Raw genomic sequence first — 19,455 nt, forward strand, 5'->3', positions numbered from 1 at the left:
GAGACACCAATGTGTCCCTGAGCAAGACACTTAACCCCTAGTTGCTCCAGAGGCGTGCGACCTCTGATATAATTAGCAATTGTAAGTCGCTTTGGATAAAAGCGTCAGCTAAATGAATAAATGTAATGTAAATGTAAACTCGTGAACGCGAACGCCATACTTTGCTGAAGGCCACGGCGCTCGCAGACATAGTCGTGCCAATGCCACTTGCTTCATGGTGCCAATACACCATATACTCAAACGTTTTAAATGACGGGCGAGCATGTTCTATGCTTCTATGTGGGGATATTCATCTAAACCCCAGGCCTGTGGATTATCAAAATCGTGTGGACGCTCTACAATCAGCTGTTCCCATTCATGGGGTGGAAGCGCCGCTGACCCATATTCAAGGCTCCAGCGTGGGAAAACGAGGTAACCCCCTGACAAACTCTGCTCCTAAGTTCATTCCTGAGAAAATATTAACATCAGTGATCCACGCTAAGCCAGCAGCAATTGCAAATACTGCCGCCTTACTTAAACAGCAGCAAATGAAACTGTTTCAGACTGTGAATCACGCGAGTGTGCTTTGGAACCCGAAAATAAAGCCGAAGGGCATTTTCGGAGGACACTTAAACATCCGCAGCATTGTTTCAAAGACTGAGCAGATTGAACATTTGTTAACGGACTCAAATCTTGATGATCTTTGCTTAACGGAAATTTGGTTAACTCCTACTACTCCCTCTTCTATAATGAAAGTGTCGGGATACACCTTGTATAGACGCGACAGAAACAAGGGTAAAGGCGGCGGTGTGCTGATTTACGTAAAAGATCACATCCAAAGTAAACAACTGGACATCAGTGATTGTAACTTGGAGTGTGTGGGGACTACTATTACTTTATCTCCTCAAATGACTTTCTGTGTATTAGCAATTTATCGACCTCCTAAAGCTACTAATGATTTCTTTATTTCTCTTGGTAACTTACTTAAACAATGTGATGGAAAAGAAGTCATTCTTTTAGGTGACTTTAATTTAAATTGGTTTGAGAAATCATGTAGAAACAAACTTAAAGAAATAACACAACCTTTTCAAATGACACAACTATTAAGTAAACCAACTCGTATAACAAGATCTTCTCAAACCTTAATAGATTTAATATTGACAAATAAACCCGAGAGAATAATTAAAACTTATAATCTAATCACAGGCATGTCTGACCACAATTTAACCCTAGTAGCTAGAAAATGTATAAAAACAAGGTGCAAGAACGAAAAACCAATGAATAGTAAAATGTGTATCACATTCATTCCAAAGAAAGATTTACAACTGGTTGAAAAAGATTTAAAACAAACAAAGTGGGCAGATATCCTGGAGAAAAAATCTTGTGAACAGGGCTGTCATGATCTTATGTTGGCTGTAAATGACATCTTAACCAAATATACAAAAAATAAGCAAAGAAAGCGACATGCAAAACGAAATCTGCCATGGTTCAACAAAATTATTTGGGATATGAGGAAAAAGCGAGATGTGGCGCTAAAAACATTTATAAAATCAGGACTAACAACGGATCGATTTGCCTATACAAGTCAAAGAAATAAAGTTACAGCTGAGCTTAGAAAGGCCAAGGCCAGTTTTTTTCTTGAAATCATTAGAAATGCACAAGGTAATAGTAGAATGATATGGAAAACTATTGATAAATTGATTGGAAAAGAAAAGTCAAAATGTGAGAATATTTGTCTCAATATTAATGGAAAAATTATTGAAGACTCTTTTGCAATAGCAACAAATTTTAATGAATATTTTTTAAACATTGTCCAAAAACTGGCTCAGAATTTTCAAACTGCTCATTCCCCTCTCATAATCAGTGACAAATCTGATTTTAATCTTAGCTCAATAACTCAAACTAAAGTTGAAAAAATAATTACTGTACTAAACAGCAGCAAAGCAAAAGATATTTATGGACTTGATACTTCTTTTCTGAAACAATATAAGGACATCTTCTCTGATCCGTTGACAACAATGATCAATCAATCGATTAGTGAGGGTATTTTTCCAGCAGCCCTAAAACCTGCGATTGTCACCCCTATATTTAAGTCTGGTAACAAACATGACATGAACAATTATCGTCCAATAAGCATCCTCCCAGCTGCGTCAAAAGTGCTCGAGAAGACGGTGGCGGAGCAACTTACCACCTACTTTGACTCACAAGCTCTCTTAAATCCAATCAAATTTGGTTTCAGACGGAAATACTCAACAGACTCTGCCTGTTGCTACTTCCTGGAAACTATCAGGGCATATGTGGATCAGGGAAGGGTGGTGGGAGCAGTCTTCCTTGATCTGCGTAAAGCTTTTGATACTGTCAATCACCAGATACTCTACAGTAAATTAAATCAATATAGTCTCTCTGAGCACACCCAAAACTGGATAAGATCTTATTTGAGCGTCCGACATCAGTGTGTACAAGTGAATAACATTCAATCTGCGTTTAGAGCCACCTCGATGGGAGTGCCGCAAGGGTCTATTTTGGGACCCTTGCTTTTCAGCATCTATATAAATGACCTCCCTCGAGTGTGTTCGGACGTTGACGTAATCATGTACGCTGATGATACGGTGATCTTTACTTCTGGGGAAAACGAGCTGGAGGTTGCTGACAAATTATCAAACGAGATGCAAAAAATTGCAGAATGGTTGCAGACGTCCTGTCTGACCTTAAACGTTTACAAAACGGTCTCAATGTTTTTTTCAAATAAACGTAAATTACAACTAACTTAAGAAAACACCGCAATCACTGCTCCCCCTTTGAGAAAATTTGTCACACTAAATTCGGAGAGAATCTCTAGAGCCACACGGTCGACAGTCAGAGGAGAGTGCAGCGTTTCCAGATGTAGAACCACATATGGTCAACAATCGTTCTCTTATAAAGCAGTGAGCCTTTGGAACATTCTTCCAAATGAAATTATTTCATTCACAAACTATAGTACTTCTACACGCCTGACCAAACAGTGGTTATTATCAAAGCAAACCTGTACGCACTGAATGACCGTGATAGGAATGATGTAAACTGTGAGTGAGTGAGTGAGTGAGTGATAGATTCCTGAAGTGGAGAGTGTTTTTATGATGTGAGTGAAGTAATGCTTCCATGTATTATTCTATATTTTATGAACTTTTGTAAGTATGATATCAACCTGTCCAGGGACTGCGGGTGGAAATTAGCATTTTTTGCTATAACCTGGCACATGACATCTCTTCTTTTTTAGACTAATGTTTTTTGTGCATTGTCCCTGATCAAATAAAAAAATAAATTCAAATTTGCCAGCATGGACACGATAACAGCCGTCATGACGGAACAGATATATAGACCAGGAGGAAGTTCTGTTTATCCACAGCTCATATCTAGAGTTCTGAGGAATATAGTGTAGGTTTCAGTAGTGAAGTCACGGGCAGAGGTTCACCAGATCCTGAATGTTTCTATGTTCACAAAGATAGATGTAAAGTTCCTCCTCAGTATGAAGCAGCGAGCACACACAGAGACGCCTCATTATACAACATTACAGTGCTCGCCCTGTGGTGGCTTGAGCTCAAGGGGAAGCGGATATGAGTGTTTAGAGGTCGGATGTCCAGATATCGGATACGGATCTGATGTAAAACCACATGTGGAAGCGGCTCAGATCGGATGGGGGAATATCGGATCTCGTGCGGGTGTGTGTGTTTACACGTGTGCAACTAACCCCGATCTGTGTCAGACGCGAGTAAAAGATCTGATTCTCTGTGTGTAAACGCATCCTGTCTTACAGAAGTGTGTGGATCATTGTGACCTGCATGAAGAGATTTAGATGAAGTGTGTGTGTGTGTGTGTGTGTGTGTGTGTGTGTGTGTGTGTTTGTAGACTGGGCTTGCACCGTGAGGCAGAGAAGCAGTTCCGGTCCGCGCTCGCTCAGCAGGAGTTCGTGGACTCATACCTCTACCTGGCCAAGGTGAGGTCAGTGCTGCAGCTCCAGTGCCTGTGTCCCAGTAAGACCAGTAAGAGTGTGAGTGTGTGTGTGTGTGCAGGTGTACCAGCGTCTGGATCAGCCCATCACGGCCCTGAATGTGTTTAAGCAGGGCTTGGATCACTTCCCCGCAGAGGTCACGCTGCTCACGGGGATCGCTCGCATACATGAGGTATCTGTGTCTTCATCTTCACTTCACTGGATGAGCTTTGGCTTGATCTGACTAACTGTGTCCTCCAGGAAATGAATAACGTGATCTCGGCCACTGAGTACTATAAGGAGGTCCTGAAGCAGGACAACACACACGTGGAGGCCATCGCCTGTATCGGCAGCAACCACTTCTACACAGACCAGCCCGAGATCGCCCTGCGCTTCTACAGGTGACATCGCTTTCTGTTACTCTTCATCTCCGTCACACACACACGCGACCTGCAGAAACACTCATGAGATCTGCCTCTGGTCACCTGACCTCTGAAACTCAGCATCTGATCCGTAACATCTCAACTAACGTACAGTACATACAGACGTCTCCATTCCATTCTCAATCCGGTTCAGTTAATCATTTCCACTGCCACCACCACAAAAAAGTCATAAATAAATAAGATACTTCTTGTTGTTGACCCGTGTCTACAAACTACAAGCAATAGCACAAATAAATACAACAGAACAAAGACACACATGAGCTAATCAGGGCTTTTCAGGTTTGTCGAGTGGTTCTGACAGCAGTTCTCAGGAGGGCTGGGCGATAGAACTATAATTATCACAATATCATTTTCCTCGATAAAATAATAACAAAAAAGTACTATAAATAGGGGTGTATCGATACACTCATGTCATTAATCCATACAAATCACGGTACTATCACGATTTATTATAAGGCAAAATAAAGAGAGTTTTCTATTATTACTATGTGTACGTGCGAGTGGTGTGTGATGCTGTGTTGCTTAACAACCTCTCTGGAACTACATCGCTTGGCGGAGGAATAAATGTGTTATAACGTTATACATTTGTTGCTGGTGTTTATTTTATGAATAAAATAAATATTAAATGAATATTTATAAAAGCAATGAGTCCCTTGACGGCGTGATTTACAGTGAATGTAGAGCAGCTGAGGGGTTTTCTCCGAGTTAGGATGCAGATTTACTAGGTTAAATTAACAAGTGCAAAGTGCCCGTGCAAAATCAGTTTTTGTGTGTGTTTTTAGTAATTGTTGGTTTGGTGTGTTTGAGTGCTCATTGTTACAATTACACAGCAAAAGTTCAGTGACATTTTATTTGTGCATGGTCGAAGACAAATACTGATACTGACATAATGATGCATTGGAGTATATATTTAGAGTGGATATGTGTGTTTTGTTAGTGCAGACTGGCTGTTCTTGAAGATTACATGTTGTTATTGTGTCAGCACCTCTTTATAGACAGCATTGCTCAGAAAGTGGAGCTTTTTGTTTGTTTCATCATCTTGAGCAAGAATACGAAGTCTGCTTGATCTGCCAACTCTTCTGGCTGCAACGTAGAATTGACCATGACTGAAGAAGTCTCTTGTGCAGAAGACACCAACACGTTGCAAAGACTGGCCTTGTGACTTATTCACTGTCATGGCAAAGGAGGGTCTCACCGGAAACTGCCTACGTCGCAGGGTGAATGGAAATATGTTGTCAGATGGGATGAGGATGATGCGTGGAATGAGTAATGCGCGTCCAGCATTGACACCGACCACAGAAGTCGCAACCAAAAGATGAGGCAGGATTTGTTCAATGATGTATCTCGATCCATTGCGGTGTCCATTTTGTTGGTTGAAGTTTCGAAGTAGCATGATCACCATTCCCACCTTTAAAGTGATGCGATGGGGAGGCATACCAGATGGGCAGAGGGTATTTAGAAACTCAGTTGGGTACATGTGGTGACCCTCAGATTCTGCAGTGGCGAATACCTCACGCAGTGCTGAGCCAAAGGTCACATTTGCAGCCTCCTCCATAACAGAATCTACTTCTTGGTCATTGTCTACAATGGGTACACATACACAATGTGTCGCATGTGTGGATGAAGAGACATTGCTTCAAAAAAGGCGGTCAGTGTGGTGGCAGGTGGCCCTGAGTCCAACAGGTTCTGGGCAGCGCCTTCATCATTGAACATGATGACCTGTTCATCCTCTAGATCAGGGGTTTTCAACTGGTTCTGGTTTTCAACCGGTGGTCCGCGGCCCCCTGGTGGTCCGCGGCGGCATTGCATGTGGTCCGTGACATGCATTCCAGCCTATGTAATTTCACTATTAAAATCACTTTTTTTCCATAAAAAAAAGTTTGTCTTAAAAAAAAGTCAGTCAGTAATAAATACATTGGCATTCAGTAAAGTGTCGAACCCATAAAAAGTAGAACCATTGTCTGCTTTACATAAAACAAATCACAACATGACCTTGTGTGAGTGAGTGAGTGAGTGAGTGAGTGAGTGAGTGAGTGAGTGAGTGAGTAGCGTTCACACCAAACGCGAATAGAGCGTCTGGCGCAAGTGATTTTCATGTCAAGTCAATGTAAAGACACGTTTACGCGCATCTGGAGGTCCTGCAGCGTGAATGAGGCGTTTAGCGCGGCGCGGTCGCACGAATGAGGCAAATTGAGCGTCTGGCGCGATACGCGCGAGTGATTTGAGGGTGAGAGAGAGAGAGAGACAATTCTGATTAGTCGAGAGGATGTATCGTGTTTAGGCTAAAAATAGGTTTGGCGCTTATCGCGATTTGGAAAGAAACTGCATCTTGCAGTACATTTTAAACAAGGAAATATAGCGATTTGGCATGAAATGTTGATGGAGCCGTGAATAGGTTCAGTACACAGTAAAATGACATGACAAACTCAAAAAAAAAAAAAAAAAAAAGCCATTTCCTCAATTCGACGTCTGACTGTGCTATCTGACAAAGGAATCCACACACTACACACACAATAGTGGGCCGCCGATTACTTGTTAGTCAGAATGGTGGTCCCTGGCACAGAACCAGTTGAAAACCCCTGACATACTCAATGGCTGACTTAAACTGTTGCACGTATGGATTGCACATGTGAATGGCCTCTTGCGTCCTCAGTAAAAAATCTTCATTCAGATCACTGTTTGAGGCATGGGCTCGACGGTTTTCCAGCTCATGAGCAGGAGTGTGGAAATAGATCTGAGCAAAGAGTGGTGTGCGACCTTGTTCAGGAAGGGGGCCGGCAATGTAATGATAAACTTTGCCTTGTATACGCACACCTGGGTTGAAGCCAGGCATAGCTACCTCTTTAATACCAATACTTGCCATTGCCAGCGCATTGTTGTATTGTTTTGCTTGCTTCACAAAACTTTGATCAAGGAAAAGGTCCTTAATGGCATCTGGAGGCTGTGGTGGGATTGAGCCAGGCTTGGGATTTGTGGCGTTATATGTAAGGTTAATCTTACCGGAGTTGCAACAGAATCCTTTTCTCTCCTCTTTCCATACATAGGCACCACAATGTGTGCATGTAGGACATTCAAACAGTGAGGTCTTGCTCAGCATGTGCCTATAATCACCATGAAGTTTCTCTTGGAAGAAGTCTGTATCGTCACATCGAGCAAGGTTGCGACTGTCTTTTCGTGCCTTTTCCAGACGGGCACGTGGTTTCCCTTGCTCGTCGTTCCTCTTGCTGCTGAGGGGTCTCCTCCTCTCTCAGAATGTTGTGTCGTTGACAGTCATGCATCTGGCGATCCGCTCGTATCTCAGGTGTTTCCTTATCTCTCATGTTAGCATGGTGAGCAGCGTCACTTGCCAGCTGAGCACTGCGTTCGTCCTCTTCCTCAGCTTCACGGCGCCTTTCCTGATGTGCAACGTCACTTGCCAGCCGAGCTTCTCGTGCTTCGACCAAGCGGCAACCTCCCTGTCTCTTTCTTGAAACCAACACAGAAGTGAATTCAACGGCAATTCATCGACTGGCCACTAGAGACCGGCTGCAGAAGTGAGTCAAATCTGCATCTCCCCCATGTTAAAATGCCCAACTTTACAGCAAATTTTTTTTTTTTTACAGCCTGGTGCAAAAAGTGGCTTTGGTCTATATAGCTTATTTTTCTCTTCATGACGACTGTGAGGGGGGTGATTTTTTTTATAACTCATCCGTTTACATTATATTAAGCCTTAAATTTCTGCATAATTAAGGGTGTCCACTTTTGAGTGACAGGTGGATTCCCGCTGCTGCTGTCATTAGTCATCATTAGCCGTTTGTCTGCTGTCTGTTAGCCGTCACGTTACCTCAGCTCATTGTCTGACTGTAAAAATAAATAAATTCGGGAGTGACGCGCTGCCAAGATGGCGACGGTAGGCCACGCCCACTTTAGGCTTCAAAAACGGTCTCCAGAAACCTACGGGTGACGTCACGGACACTACGTCCATATTTTTTTACAGTCTATGGCTTCGAATGACTGAGTATTACGTGGATGACGCATTGCCTTGCATATCCTCTCTGGTGTAACAGTAGGTCACAATCAGGTGGTCTGCAAAAGATCAGATGCCCAGGATATGGGCAGAAATGTGCTATGAATATAATTAATTTGGCTGCTGTTCATAACTGATAGTTCATTTGAATTATAATAATTTATGCACATCAATGCACAGCCACAGAGACGGAAGAGAGTGATCATGAACATTAAGGCTGCGTGGCGTGTGCGTGGCATGTGCGTGGCGTTTCTGTTGTGTGTCAGCTGCGTGGCGTGTGCGTGGCGTTTTCTATGTCTTTGCACACCAGAAACGTGTCTGACGCGGCGCTGCTGCTGCTGCTAGGTGACCTACAGTGAGGGCTATCTCGGGATTTGGATCACCCTTGTTCGACATATGGGGAGAGAGTTGTGGAAGGCCTATCATTCATGTTAAACATAAATATATAGCCTATTGATACAGCAAAGATAACCGTCTGCAGTATTGACGGCAATATAGGCTACAGAGTATTTCATTCTGTATTGACAAGTGCAATTTTTGAATATCGATAATTATTATTTTATTTTTTTTAAATTACAACAATATCTACATTTATGTCAAAACCTCTAAAAATCTAAATGTCATTTATTAGTATGTATTAGTGTCAAAATTACATCTAATCATATTTTTCTATTCTATTTTGCCTGGAAACGCTTCCAACACGCTTGCGTGTCGCGTGAAAAAAATGGGCGTCGATTCTATTTCTAGCATGCACGCGTTTTCGGCGAGACGTGCGTGTCACACAGGCAGTTTGCTAGCTCTAACCTGTTAATATGGGAACCGGAATAAAAATGGACACGCCACGCCGGCCGAAAGTAACAGCTGATGGGGATTTGCCATCACGATCGGTAAGAGGATAGTTAACCTTGTTTAAGCCTGCTTAGCCTAGAGCTATCCTGTTGAATAGGCAGGGCAACGATTTAACATATTAAACATCACATAGTTACAGGCTAACTTCAGCACGCATGATACAGTAATATATTAGCATTTACTACAAATGATGGCCGTGAAAGAGACTTAGCACAGGCTACTATTAAACAGTAGCGATAATGTTAAGCGCACCAGAATTAAATAATATATTAAGAAGTAAGTGCAGGTAAACAGTAAAGTGTGAAGGTAAACCGTAAAGTGTGAAGGTAAACAGTAAAGTGTGAAGGTAAACTGTAAAGTGTGAAGGTAAACAGTAAAGTGTGCAGGTAAACAGTAAAGTGTGAAGGTAAACAGTAAAGTGTGCAGGTAAACAGTAAAGTGTGCAGGTAAACTGTAAAGTGTGAAGGTAAACAGTAAAGTGTGCAGGTAAACAGTAAAGTGTGCTGGTAAACAGTAAAGTGTGCAGGTAAACAGTAAAGTGTGCAGGTAAACTGTAAAGTGTGCAGGTAAACAGTAAAGTGTGCAGGTAAACAGTAAAGTGTGCTGGTAAACAGTAAAGTGTGCAGGTAAACAGTAAAGTGGGAAGGTAAACAGTAAAGTGTGAAGGTAAACTGTAAAGTGTGAAGGTAAACAGTAAAGTGTGAAGGTAAACAGTAAAGTGTGCAGGTAAACAGTAAAGTGTGCAGGTAAACTGTAAAGTGTGAAGGTAAACAGTAAAGTGTGCAGGTAAACAGTAAAGTGTGCAGGTAAACAGTAAAGTGTGCAGGTAAACAGTAAAGTGGGAAGGTAAACAGTAAAGTGTGCAGGTAAACAGTAAAGTGTGAAGGTAAACAGAAAAGTGTGAAGGTAAACTGTAAAGTGTGAAGGTAAACTGTAAAGTGTGAAGGTAAACTGTAAAGTGTGAAGGTAAACAGTAAAGTGGGAAGGTAAACAGTAAAGTGTGCAGGTAAACTGTAAAGTTTGCAGGTAAACAGTAAAGTGTGCAGGTAAACTGTAAAGTGGGAAGGTAAACTGTAAAGTGTGAAGGTAAACAGTAAAGTGTTCAGTGAAGGTAAACAGTAAAGTGTGCAGGTAAACAGTAAAGTGTGCAGGTAAACTGTAAAGTGTGAAGGTAAACAGTAAAGTGTTCAGTGAAGGTAAACAGTAAAGTGGGAAGGTAAACAGTAAAGTGTTCAGTGAAGGTAAACAGTAAAGTGGGAAGGTAAACAGTAAAGTGTTCAGTGAAGGTAAACAGTAAAGTGTGCAGGTAAACTGTAAAGTGTGAAGGTAAACAGTAAAGTGTTCAGGTAAACTGTAAAGTGTGCAGGTAAACAGTAAAGTGTGCAGGTAAACAGTAAAGTGTGCAGGTAAACTGTAAAGTGTGCTGGTAAACAGTAAAGTGGGAAGGTAAACAGTAAAGTGTTCAGGTAAACTGTAAAGTGTGCTGGTAAACAGTAAAGTGGGAAGGTAAACAGTAAAGTGTGCAGGTAAACAGTAAAGTGTGCAGGTAAACAGTAAAGTGTGCAGGTAAACAGTAAAGTGTGCAGGTAAACTGTAAAGTGTGAAGGTAAACAGTAAAGTGGGAAGGTAAACAGTAAAGTGTTCAGGTAAACTGTAAAGTGTGCAGGTAAACAGTAAAGTGTGCAGGTAAACAGTAAAGTGTGCAGGTAAACTGTAAAGTGTGAAGGTAAACAGTAAAGTGTGCAGGTAAACAGTAAAGTGTGCAGGTAAACAGTAAAGTGTGCAGGTAAACTGTAAAGTGTGCAGGTAAACAGTAAAGTGTGCAGGTAAATAGTAAAGTGTGCAGGTAAACTGTAAAGTGTGCAGGTAAACTGTAAAGTGTGCAGGTAAACAGTAAAGTGTGAAGGTAAACAGTAAAGTGTGCAGGTAAACAGTAAAGTGTGCAGGTAAACAGTAAAGTGTGAAGGTAAACAGTAAAGTGTGCAGGTAAACAGTAAAGTGTGAAGGTAAACAGTAAAGTGTGCAGGGAAACAGTAAAGTGTGCAGGTAAACAGTAAAGTGTGCAGGTAAACAGTAAAGTGTGAAGGTAAACAGTAAAGTGTGAGCCTCTGTGTGGTTGTCTCCAGGCGTTTGCTGCAGATGGGGGTGTTTAACTGCCAGCTGTATAATAACCTGGGCTTGTGCTGCTTCTACGCCCAGCAGTACGACATGACGCTGTCCTCCTTCGAGAGAGCACTAGCCCTGGTGTCCAGCGACGAGGAGCAGGCCGATGTCTGGTACAATCTGGGACATGTTGCAGTGGTGAGCCGAAACACTCACACAGGCTTTAGGTCACGTGTGTGACAGTCTGCAGACGAGGAAGAGCCTGGCCCTGTCCCGAGGACTGAGTGATCGCAGCTCTGACTACACTTAGTAATTCATATCGAGTCAGGAGTGTGATTAAGATAATTTCACTCAATGAAACCAAACATTTAATAGAGCAGCAAAAGATAGGTATACTTCTACAAACAAAGTATAATGACTTTTTATCCCTCTTTTATTGTAGATTTTCTGAGATTGTCTATATCAGCTGGATTAGAAATTTGTGTTTGTAATAAAATAGGATATTGATTGAGAAGGAAAAGTATTAAAGTATTAAATATTGCCATTGTGCCCAAAGCAGAAGCATTGGATACACTTTATTTGAAGGTGACGTAGTTACATTGTTCTGAGTATAACGATTACCTACATGTACTTGTTACGGTTAGGGTTTGGTTTAGTTACTTGTAATTATGCACAATTTACTGTTATTACTAGACTTGTATGTATGTAGTAACTTGTAACTACGTCACCTAAAAATAAAGTGTTACTGAAACATTTGGATAATCTGATTCCACGAGCCAAGTTATTAATCATGTAAATGTTTGTCTTTTCTGTGTGTTGCGCAGGGCATTGGTGACTTGACTCTGGCTTACCAATGCTTCAAACTAGCCTTGGCTTTCAACAACAACCATGGAGAAGCTTACAATAACATGGCTGTGTTAGAGCTACGGAAAGGCCGAATCGAGCAGGTCAGTTTAGTCTTCCCTAACCGTCTCATACACACACGTACACGCGCACACACACACACACACACACACACACACACACACACACGCACTACCGCACACACGTACACACACTACCACACACACACACACTACCACACACACACACACACACACACACTACCCCCCCACCCACCCACACACTACCACACACACACACACTACCACACACACACACACACACACACACACACATACACACACACATACACACACACACTATATCACTGCCTAATTTTATACAAGCATGTGGCAACAGTCAATGCACTATTAAATACTACTGTCCTACGTTAATGCATTATTGTTAAATAAATATATATAATAAAAATACCTTGAGTATGGCTTACTACGCATCGGCCGTATGTCTAAAAATGGACATCCTGTCACTGTCACACAATCATTTATTTATCAATAGCTATTTTAGTCCAACTAACGTTACTATTGCTAATTATATAATGACCAAATACGACCAGACACAAATGCTCAGTCTTACTTGTGAAAGGTAATTCCCTGAGACCTGTTTTCAGTTGTGGTGATTTGCACAGCCCCAATCAGCACACGAAGCAGACATTGTTCTCAATTCCGACCCGTTATGAGAGTTACGGGAAAGTTGCCCTCCGCAATATGGCGGCGCCGTTGATGTACGATCCAGCGGCCAATAGTGCGTCTATGCATTTATTTATATGTAGTATGTCTATGTGATTCACCCCCACCCCACACAACTCTAGTGTATGATACATGAATAATGAGATTTAACGGCATATTACTTGTTTCCTAATGTTTCTACACTTGTACAATAATGAGGTAGATCCGAGTGAGTGAGACCAAGGGAAGACTTGTGTTGTATCAGGATTGAACAGCGCTGTAACATGACTTGTGTGTTGTCCCAGGCGAAGGCTTTCCTGCAGACGGCTGCTGCGTTGTCTCCTCACATGTACGAGCCACACTTTAACTTCGCCACACTCTCTGAGAAGGTACGACTCACGACTCTTGATGTGTTACTCTGTGTGTGTTATTCTGTGTGTTACTCTGGTGTGTGTTACTATGTGTGTTACTCTGATGCGTTTTACTCTGTGTTACTCTGATGTGTGTTACTCTGTGTGTGTTATTCTGTGTTACTCTGATGCGTTTTACTCTGTGTTACTCTGATGTGTGTTACTCTGTGTGTGTTATTCTGTGTTACTCTGATGCGTTTTACTCTGTGTTACTCTGATGTGTGTTTCTCTGATGTGTGTTTCTCTGATGTGTGTTACTCTGATGTGTGTTACTCTGTGTTACTCTGATGTGTGTTACTCTGTGTTACTCTGATGTGTGTTACTCTGTGTTACTCTGATGTGTGTTACTCTGTGTGTGTTATTCTGTGTTACTCTGATGCGTTTTACTCTGTGTTACTCTGATGTGTGTTTCTCTGATGTGTGTTACTCTGTTACTCTGATGTGTGTTACTCTGTGTTACTCTGATGTGTGTTACTCTGATGTGTGTTACTCTGATGTGTGTTACTCTGATGTGTGTTACTCTGTGTTACTCTGATGTGTGTTACTCTGTGTTACTCTGATGTGTGTTACTCTGTGTTACTCTGATGTGTTTTACTCTGTGTGTTACTCTGATGTGTGTTACTCTGTTTTCTCTGATGTGTGTTACTCTGGTGTGTGTTACTCTGTGTTACTCTGATATGTGTTACTCTGATGTGTGTTACTCTGTGTTACTCTGATGTGTGTGTTACTCTGTGTTACTCTGATGTGTGTTACTCTGATGTGTGTTACTCTGTGTGTTACTGTGATGTGTGTTACTCTGTGTTACTCTGATGTGTGTTACTCTGTGTTACTCTGATGTGTGTTACTCTGATGTGTGTTACTCTGTGTGTTACTGTGATGCGTGTTACTGTGATGTGTGTTACTCTGATGTGTGTTACTCTGATGTGTGTTACTCTGTGTGTTACTGTGATGTGTGTTACTCTGTGTTACTCTGATGTGTGTTACTCTGTGTTACTCTGATGTGTGTTACTCTGATGTGTGTTACTCTGTGTGTTACTGTGATGCGTGTTACTGTGATGTGTGTTACTCTGATGTGTGTTACTCTGATGTGTTACTCTGTGTTACTCTGATGTGTGTTACTTTGATGTGTGTTACTCTGTGTTTTCTCTGATGTGTGTTACTCTGTGTTACTCTGATGTGTGTTACTGTGATGCGTGTTACTGTGATGCGTGTTACTGTGATGTGTGTTACTGTGATGTGTGTTACTCTGATGTGTGTTACTCTGATGTGTTACTCTGTGTTACTCTGATGTGTGTTACTTTGATGTGTGTTACTCTGTGTTTTCTCTGATGTGTGTTACTCTGATGTGTGTTACTCTGTGTTACTCTGATGTGTGTTACTTTGATGTGTGTTACTCTGTTTTCTCTGATGTGTGTTACTCTGTTTTCTCTGATGTGTGTTACTCTGTGTTACTCTGATGTGTGTTACTTTGATGTGTGTTACTCTGTTTTCTCTGATGTGTGTTACTCTGATGTGTGTTACTCTGATGTGTTACTCTGTGTTACTCTGATGTGTGTTACTCTGTGTTTTCTCTGATGTGTGTTACTCTGATGTGTGTTACTCTGTGTTACTCTGATGTGTGTTACTTTGATGTGTGTTACTCTGTTTTCTCTGATGTGTGTTACTCTGTTTTCTCTGATGTGTGTTACTCTGTGTTAAGGCCCGTTCACACCAAGCACGATAACTATAAAGATAATGATAAAGATATAATTCAAAAAATCGTTCTCCATATTAAAGAATAACAGAGTTCACACCACAACTATAACGATAAAGATGAGGAACGATATCGTTGGGATCACTTTCAGAACGATTTTTTTTCCAGCTGTCCAACGATAAAACACTGACAGCCAATCAGAATCCATTCTAATTTAAAGGTCTCGCGCATTTAAAATGGCAGATGACATTGCAGAGAAGTTAATCGTCGAGGTACAAAAAAATCCTCCACTGTTTGACAAGTCAAACCCCCTTTTCAAGGATACGTTAAAAAATATGGATATATGGAAAGCAATCGGTCGTATCCTGGGAATAAATGGTGAGAAGTAGCCTATTAACGATGAGATATTATGCAGTTTAGCATAGTGTAACAAAATTACCTCAGGTAGGCTATCCAGCGCTAGTTTTGACAACATTGCTGAAGTTGCAGTGAAAAAGGCGTTGTATACATAAAGGTGTTAACTAGGCGATGTTTTTATCCCATCATTGACAGCGCGAGCGCGGGCGCGCGCGTGCTTAGAATAAAAAGACCGTTATCGGTCGTTGGTGTGGACGCATATATAGTTATCTTTATCGTTATCTTTATAGTTATCGTGCTTGGTGTGAACGGGCCTTTACTCTGTGTGTTACTCTGATGCGTGTTACTCTGATGTGTGTTACTCTGATGTGTGTTACTCTGTGTTACTCTGATGTGTGTTACTCTGTGTTACTCTGATGTGTGTTACTCTGTGTTACTCTGATGTGTGTTACTCTGTGTTACTCTGATGTGTGTTACTCTGTGTTACTCTGATGTGTGTTACTCTGTGTTACTCTGATGTGTGTTACTTTGATGTGTGTTACTCTGTGTGTTTTCTCTGATGTGTGTTACTCTGATGTGTGTTACTCTGATGTGTGTTACTCTAATGTTACTCTGATGTGTGTTTTCTGTGATGTGTTACTTTGTCATTGTTTTATGAGAATATGCCTTCTCCTTTATTTTTTTATTATCTTTAGCTATAATTAAGTATTACTAATTGAAACGACAAAATATATTTATATTATATTTATATTAATTATATTTACAATCCTAATTTACAATAGTTTAGAAATATATTTTCAGCTAAATAAATGTGAGTATCTAATGCTGTTTGTTTGTGCCTGAAGGTTGGAGATCTTCAGAACAGTTACACGGCCGCTCAGAGATCTGAGGATGCGTTCCCTGAACATGTGGACACTCAGCAGATCCTGAAGAACCTCAGACTGCACTTCGCCACTCTATAGGAGGACTCAACTCTCATCTCAGCACATCAGTGTTGGGAGATCACACAATGACTTGCACAGACTAGCATATATGTATGTTTATCATTTAAAAAAAAAAAAAAGATTATAAAAATGTCATTGTTTTGTTAGTACTGCTCTGATACGGCTCCACCTCGCTCCATCACACCAGCCTAACCGCTCAACACCTTGATTTATTGCTTCAGCTCATAATAATAATAATAGTTTATTTATATTTTGTTTTCCAAGCTCAAAGCGTGTTAGAATCAACAAACATAAATGCATCCATAACAGGTCAAATGCAATAAACAATACATTATATACACATCAAACACCACAGATAACTGTGAAATCTGAGTCAAATGTATAGTCTGGGTGTGAAATATATATATTTATTACATGGCTTGGTTGAATTCTAATGTAGAATGCGGTGTGTTATTTCTTTGCCACCGTTGCCATGAAAAACAGAGCGTTGCTAAGGACCGGAACGGCTATTTTCTTTAGCGGAAGCAATACAATCGTTTTTAAATCAATAAACTCCTTTTTAAATCAATATTTTGTGTCAAATTATTGATTTATTTGGTAGATAGCCATGTAATAAGCGGGATAATGTAGAGCGAGGCGGTTGTTATAGCGAATACAACCCCGACAGGCTGATCAGGACCCTGACGCGGAGCGGAGGACTGTATCCCTTACGTACAGTCCAGCCTCACACAGTCCAGCAAACCACAAACTTCTCGAACTCCCCTTTCTCCCACGCATAACTGCGCAGGCTCGTTCTTTAGAAGAACAGCCCATTCCTTAAAGCCCCACACAACCAGAACACATAACACATGAAAGAAAATACATGCATCTAGATCAGGGGTCGGCAAGTAACTTTGGCCACGGGCCAATATTTTTTTTAGCCAGTAGATGGCGGGCCAGCTACACAGAGTAGGCCTATGGATACAAATTAAATACTTTTATATAGGCCTATAATCGCGGAATATGATGGGTCCGTCACCGTCCGTGGATCATTCGTTCAATCGTTTTTTCAAATTAAAACCAAAAATAAAAAGATGAAAAACGACTTGTTTTTCCATTATTTATTTCCTGAACTAAAATGAAAAAACGAATAACAATGGGTTTTCTGATTTTCTGATTGTGCTCAGATCAAAAATAGAAAAAATTGATTACTGGATTAGACAAATTTTAATTTTGATTTTTAATTTAACACCTTAGGCATATATCAAGGAAATCATTTAAAACAGATCAAGTACTATTGTGGTTACAGATTACAGCCATTTTAATAAAGGTGTGAATAGCAATCATACTCATTCGCTTACAGTCCGACTTTTGAACTTTATTCCTTTTTTTTGTATTATTATTTATTCGGGACACACACATACACACCTAAGGTTTAAGGAGGTCTGCGCGGGACTGTTTTTTTTCTGTCCCTCTCCCACAAGGTTCTATTCAGCAACCGCTTAAAATACACTCGGTGTTCACCCGCTTTATTTCCCGACCTGACGGTTCCGCAAAATTTAGATCTCGTTTCCATAATCTCACATTCAAATGTCTCTAACGGAAAGAATGAGATTAAGTAGCCTATAATAAATGCTATAGAAAAATTGTGTTCGTGTCAATATAAATATTAGGCTATTTTAACATTGTACTGTCAGCAGAGAAAAAAAATGCCACAGAAAAAAATTATGAAATATAAATAGCCTAACATAAATTAAATAGGACAAAGCCTATCACTCAAATTTCTAAGCAACATAAACGAAAATCATATTGCCCTACTGACAAATGAAGTAGGCTATTTTCTGCCGAACTATTTCAAACATCCTTGCAAAAAAAGAATGTTGTTGACTGACAATGGTTTCAGTACCAAACAGCTCCTCAGAGCTAGGTGTACAGGTGGTCAGAATTAAGTGCGGACACGCTGCCAAAAGATGTCGGGAGTGGGCTATTGTCAGTCAGACCACCCACTCCGTCCAAAGTACACCAGAGTTCTGACCGCTACCGTCTTTTGACGCGTGAATGGACACAAAGTGGTCAAGCGTATAACTAGACGCGGCAGGCGCGAATTTGACGCGCTATTCGCGTCCGGTGTGAACGCACAGTTATACTTTAAAATGTAATCCCACGCCGCATGATTCCCTATGGGTGTTTCACACAGTATGCGGCGGTGAAATCGCCGCACGACTACGGCTTTTCTCAAGTAGTGGAAGAGTTTTGTGCAGCATTTAGGACTTCCAAAATAATCCGGCGGGCCAGAAAATATTGCTGGCGGGCCAGTTTTGGCCCGCGGGCCGCCAGTTGTCGTTCCCTGATCTAGATCATATTGAACATAAACAGTCTTTAGACTTGTTAGACTGCTCCCCCTTCACAAAGTTCCTCGACCTCGAGGGAACAAACAAACTCCCTGAACCGTCTCGGTGGCCTTCTGACACGCTGAGGCCGCAGTTGCCCTTCCTGTGTAACTGAAACCGGGCTATATGAATGCGAGGTTTGCAGCTCAAGAACTGGTATGGCTGTATGTGGGTCTGCCAGGGGACTGGAAGTGCTTGACTAGGGTCCTGGTCCACCCTCTGGGGTAGGCACCACTGTGGAGGAGGCCGGTGTTTGGGCTGTTGGGGCACTTCCTCTATAAGGTGCCAATCTGTCTCTGTGCATGGCCACCTTCCTACCCCTCGGAGGCAACTGCACTCGGTAAACCACTTCTCCGATTCTCTCCAGAACACTGCACGGCCCAACCCACTTGGAGTCCAGTTTAGGGCACCTGCCCTTCTTTCTCTGAGGGCTGTACACCCACACCAGCTCTCCCACTGTGAAATGCCGCCCTTTTGCTTTCAGGTCATAATTTCGCTTCTGCCGGGTACCCGCTTTTAACAACTGCTTCCTTACAAAATTATGAGCGGCTTCCAATGAGTCCTGAAGCATACTCAGGGCTCGGGGGCACAGCAGGCGCATCAGGTGGCCTCCCAAAAGCCATTTCTCCAGGTGTTCTGATCTCCCGCCCCAACATCAAAAGGGCAGGTGTGCAAGAGGTTGAGTCTTGCACATCGGATCGGTATGCCATTAGGATAAATGGCAAGTGCGTATCCCAATCTCGCTGATGCTTGGCAGACACAATGGC

The 19,455-nt window shown here is 41.6% G+C and overlaps 1 protein-coding gene across 1 annotated transcript in view; it reads left to right on the forward strand.

Annotated features, from left to right (window-relative positions):
* ttc8 (tetratricopeptide repeat domain 8) overlaps positions 1-16,449 on the forward strand; it is a 29,021-nt gene extending 12,572 nt beyond the window's left edge. Inside the window, exons 8-14 of the mRNA XM_082143531.1 lie at positions 3,865-3,952; positions 4,029-4,139; positions 4,208-4,347; positions 11,371-11,545; positions 12,172-12,294; positions 13,221-13,304; positions 16,221-16,449. Of these exons, the coding sequence (XP_081999657.1) occupies positions 3,865-3,952; positions 4,029-4,139; positions 4,208-4,347; positions 11,371-11,545; positions 12,172-12,294; positions 13,221-13,304; positions 16,221-16,337 (838 nt within the window). The 3' untranslated portion in view covers positions 16,338-16,449. The remainder of the gene's footprint in view (positions 1-3,864; positions 3,953-4,028; positions 4,140-4,207; positions 4,348-11,370; positions 11,546-12,171; positions 12,295-13,220; positions 13,305-16,220) is intronic.
* Positions 16,450-19,455: the final 3,006 nt, after the last annotated feature.

The sequence above is a fragment of the Leuciscus leuciscus genome, assembly GCF_965113295.1.
Source record: "Leuciscus leuciscus genome assembly, chromosome: 17".
NCBI lineage: Eukaryota > Metazoa > Chordata > Actinopteri > Cypriniformes > Leuciscidae > Leuciscus > Leuciscus leuciscus.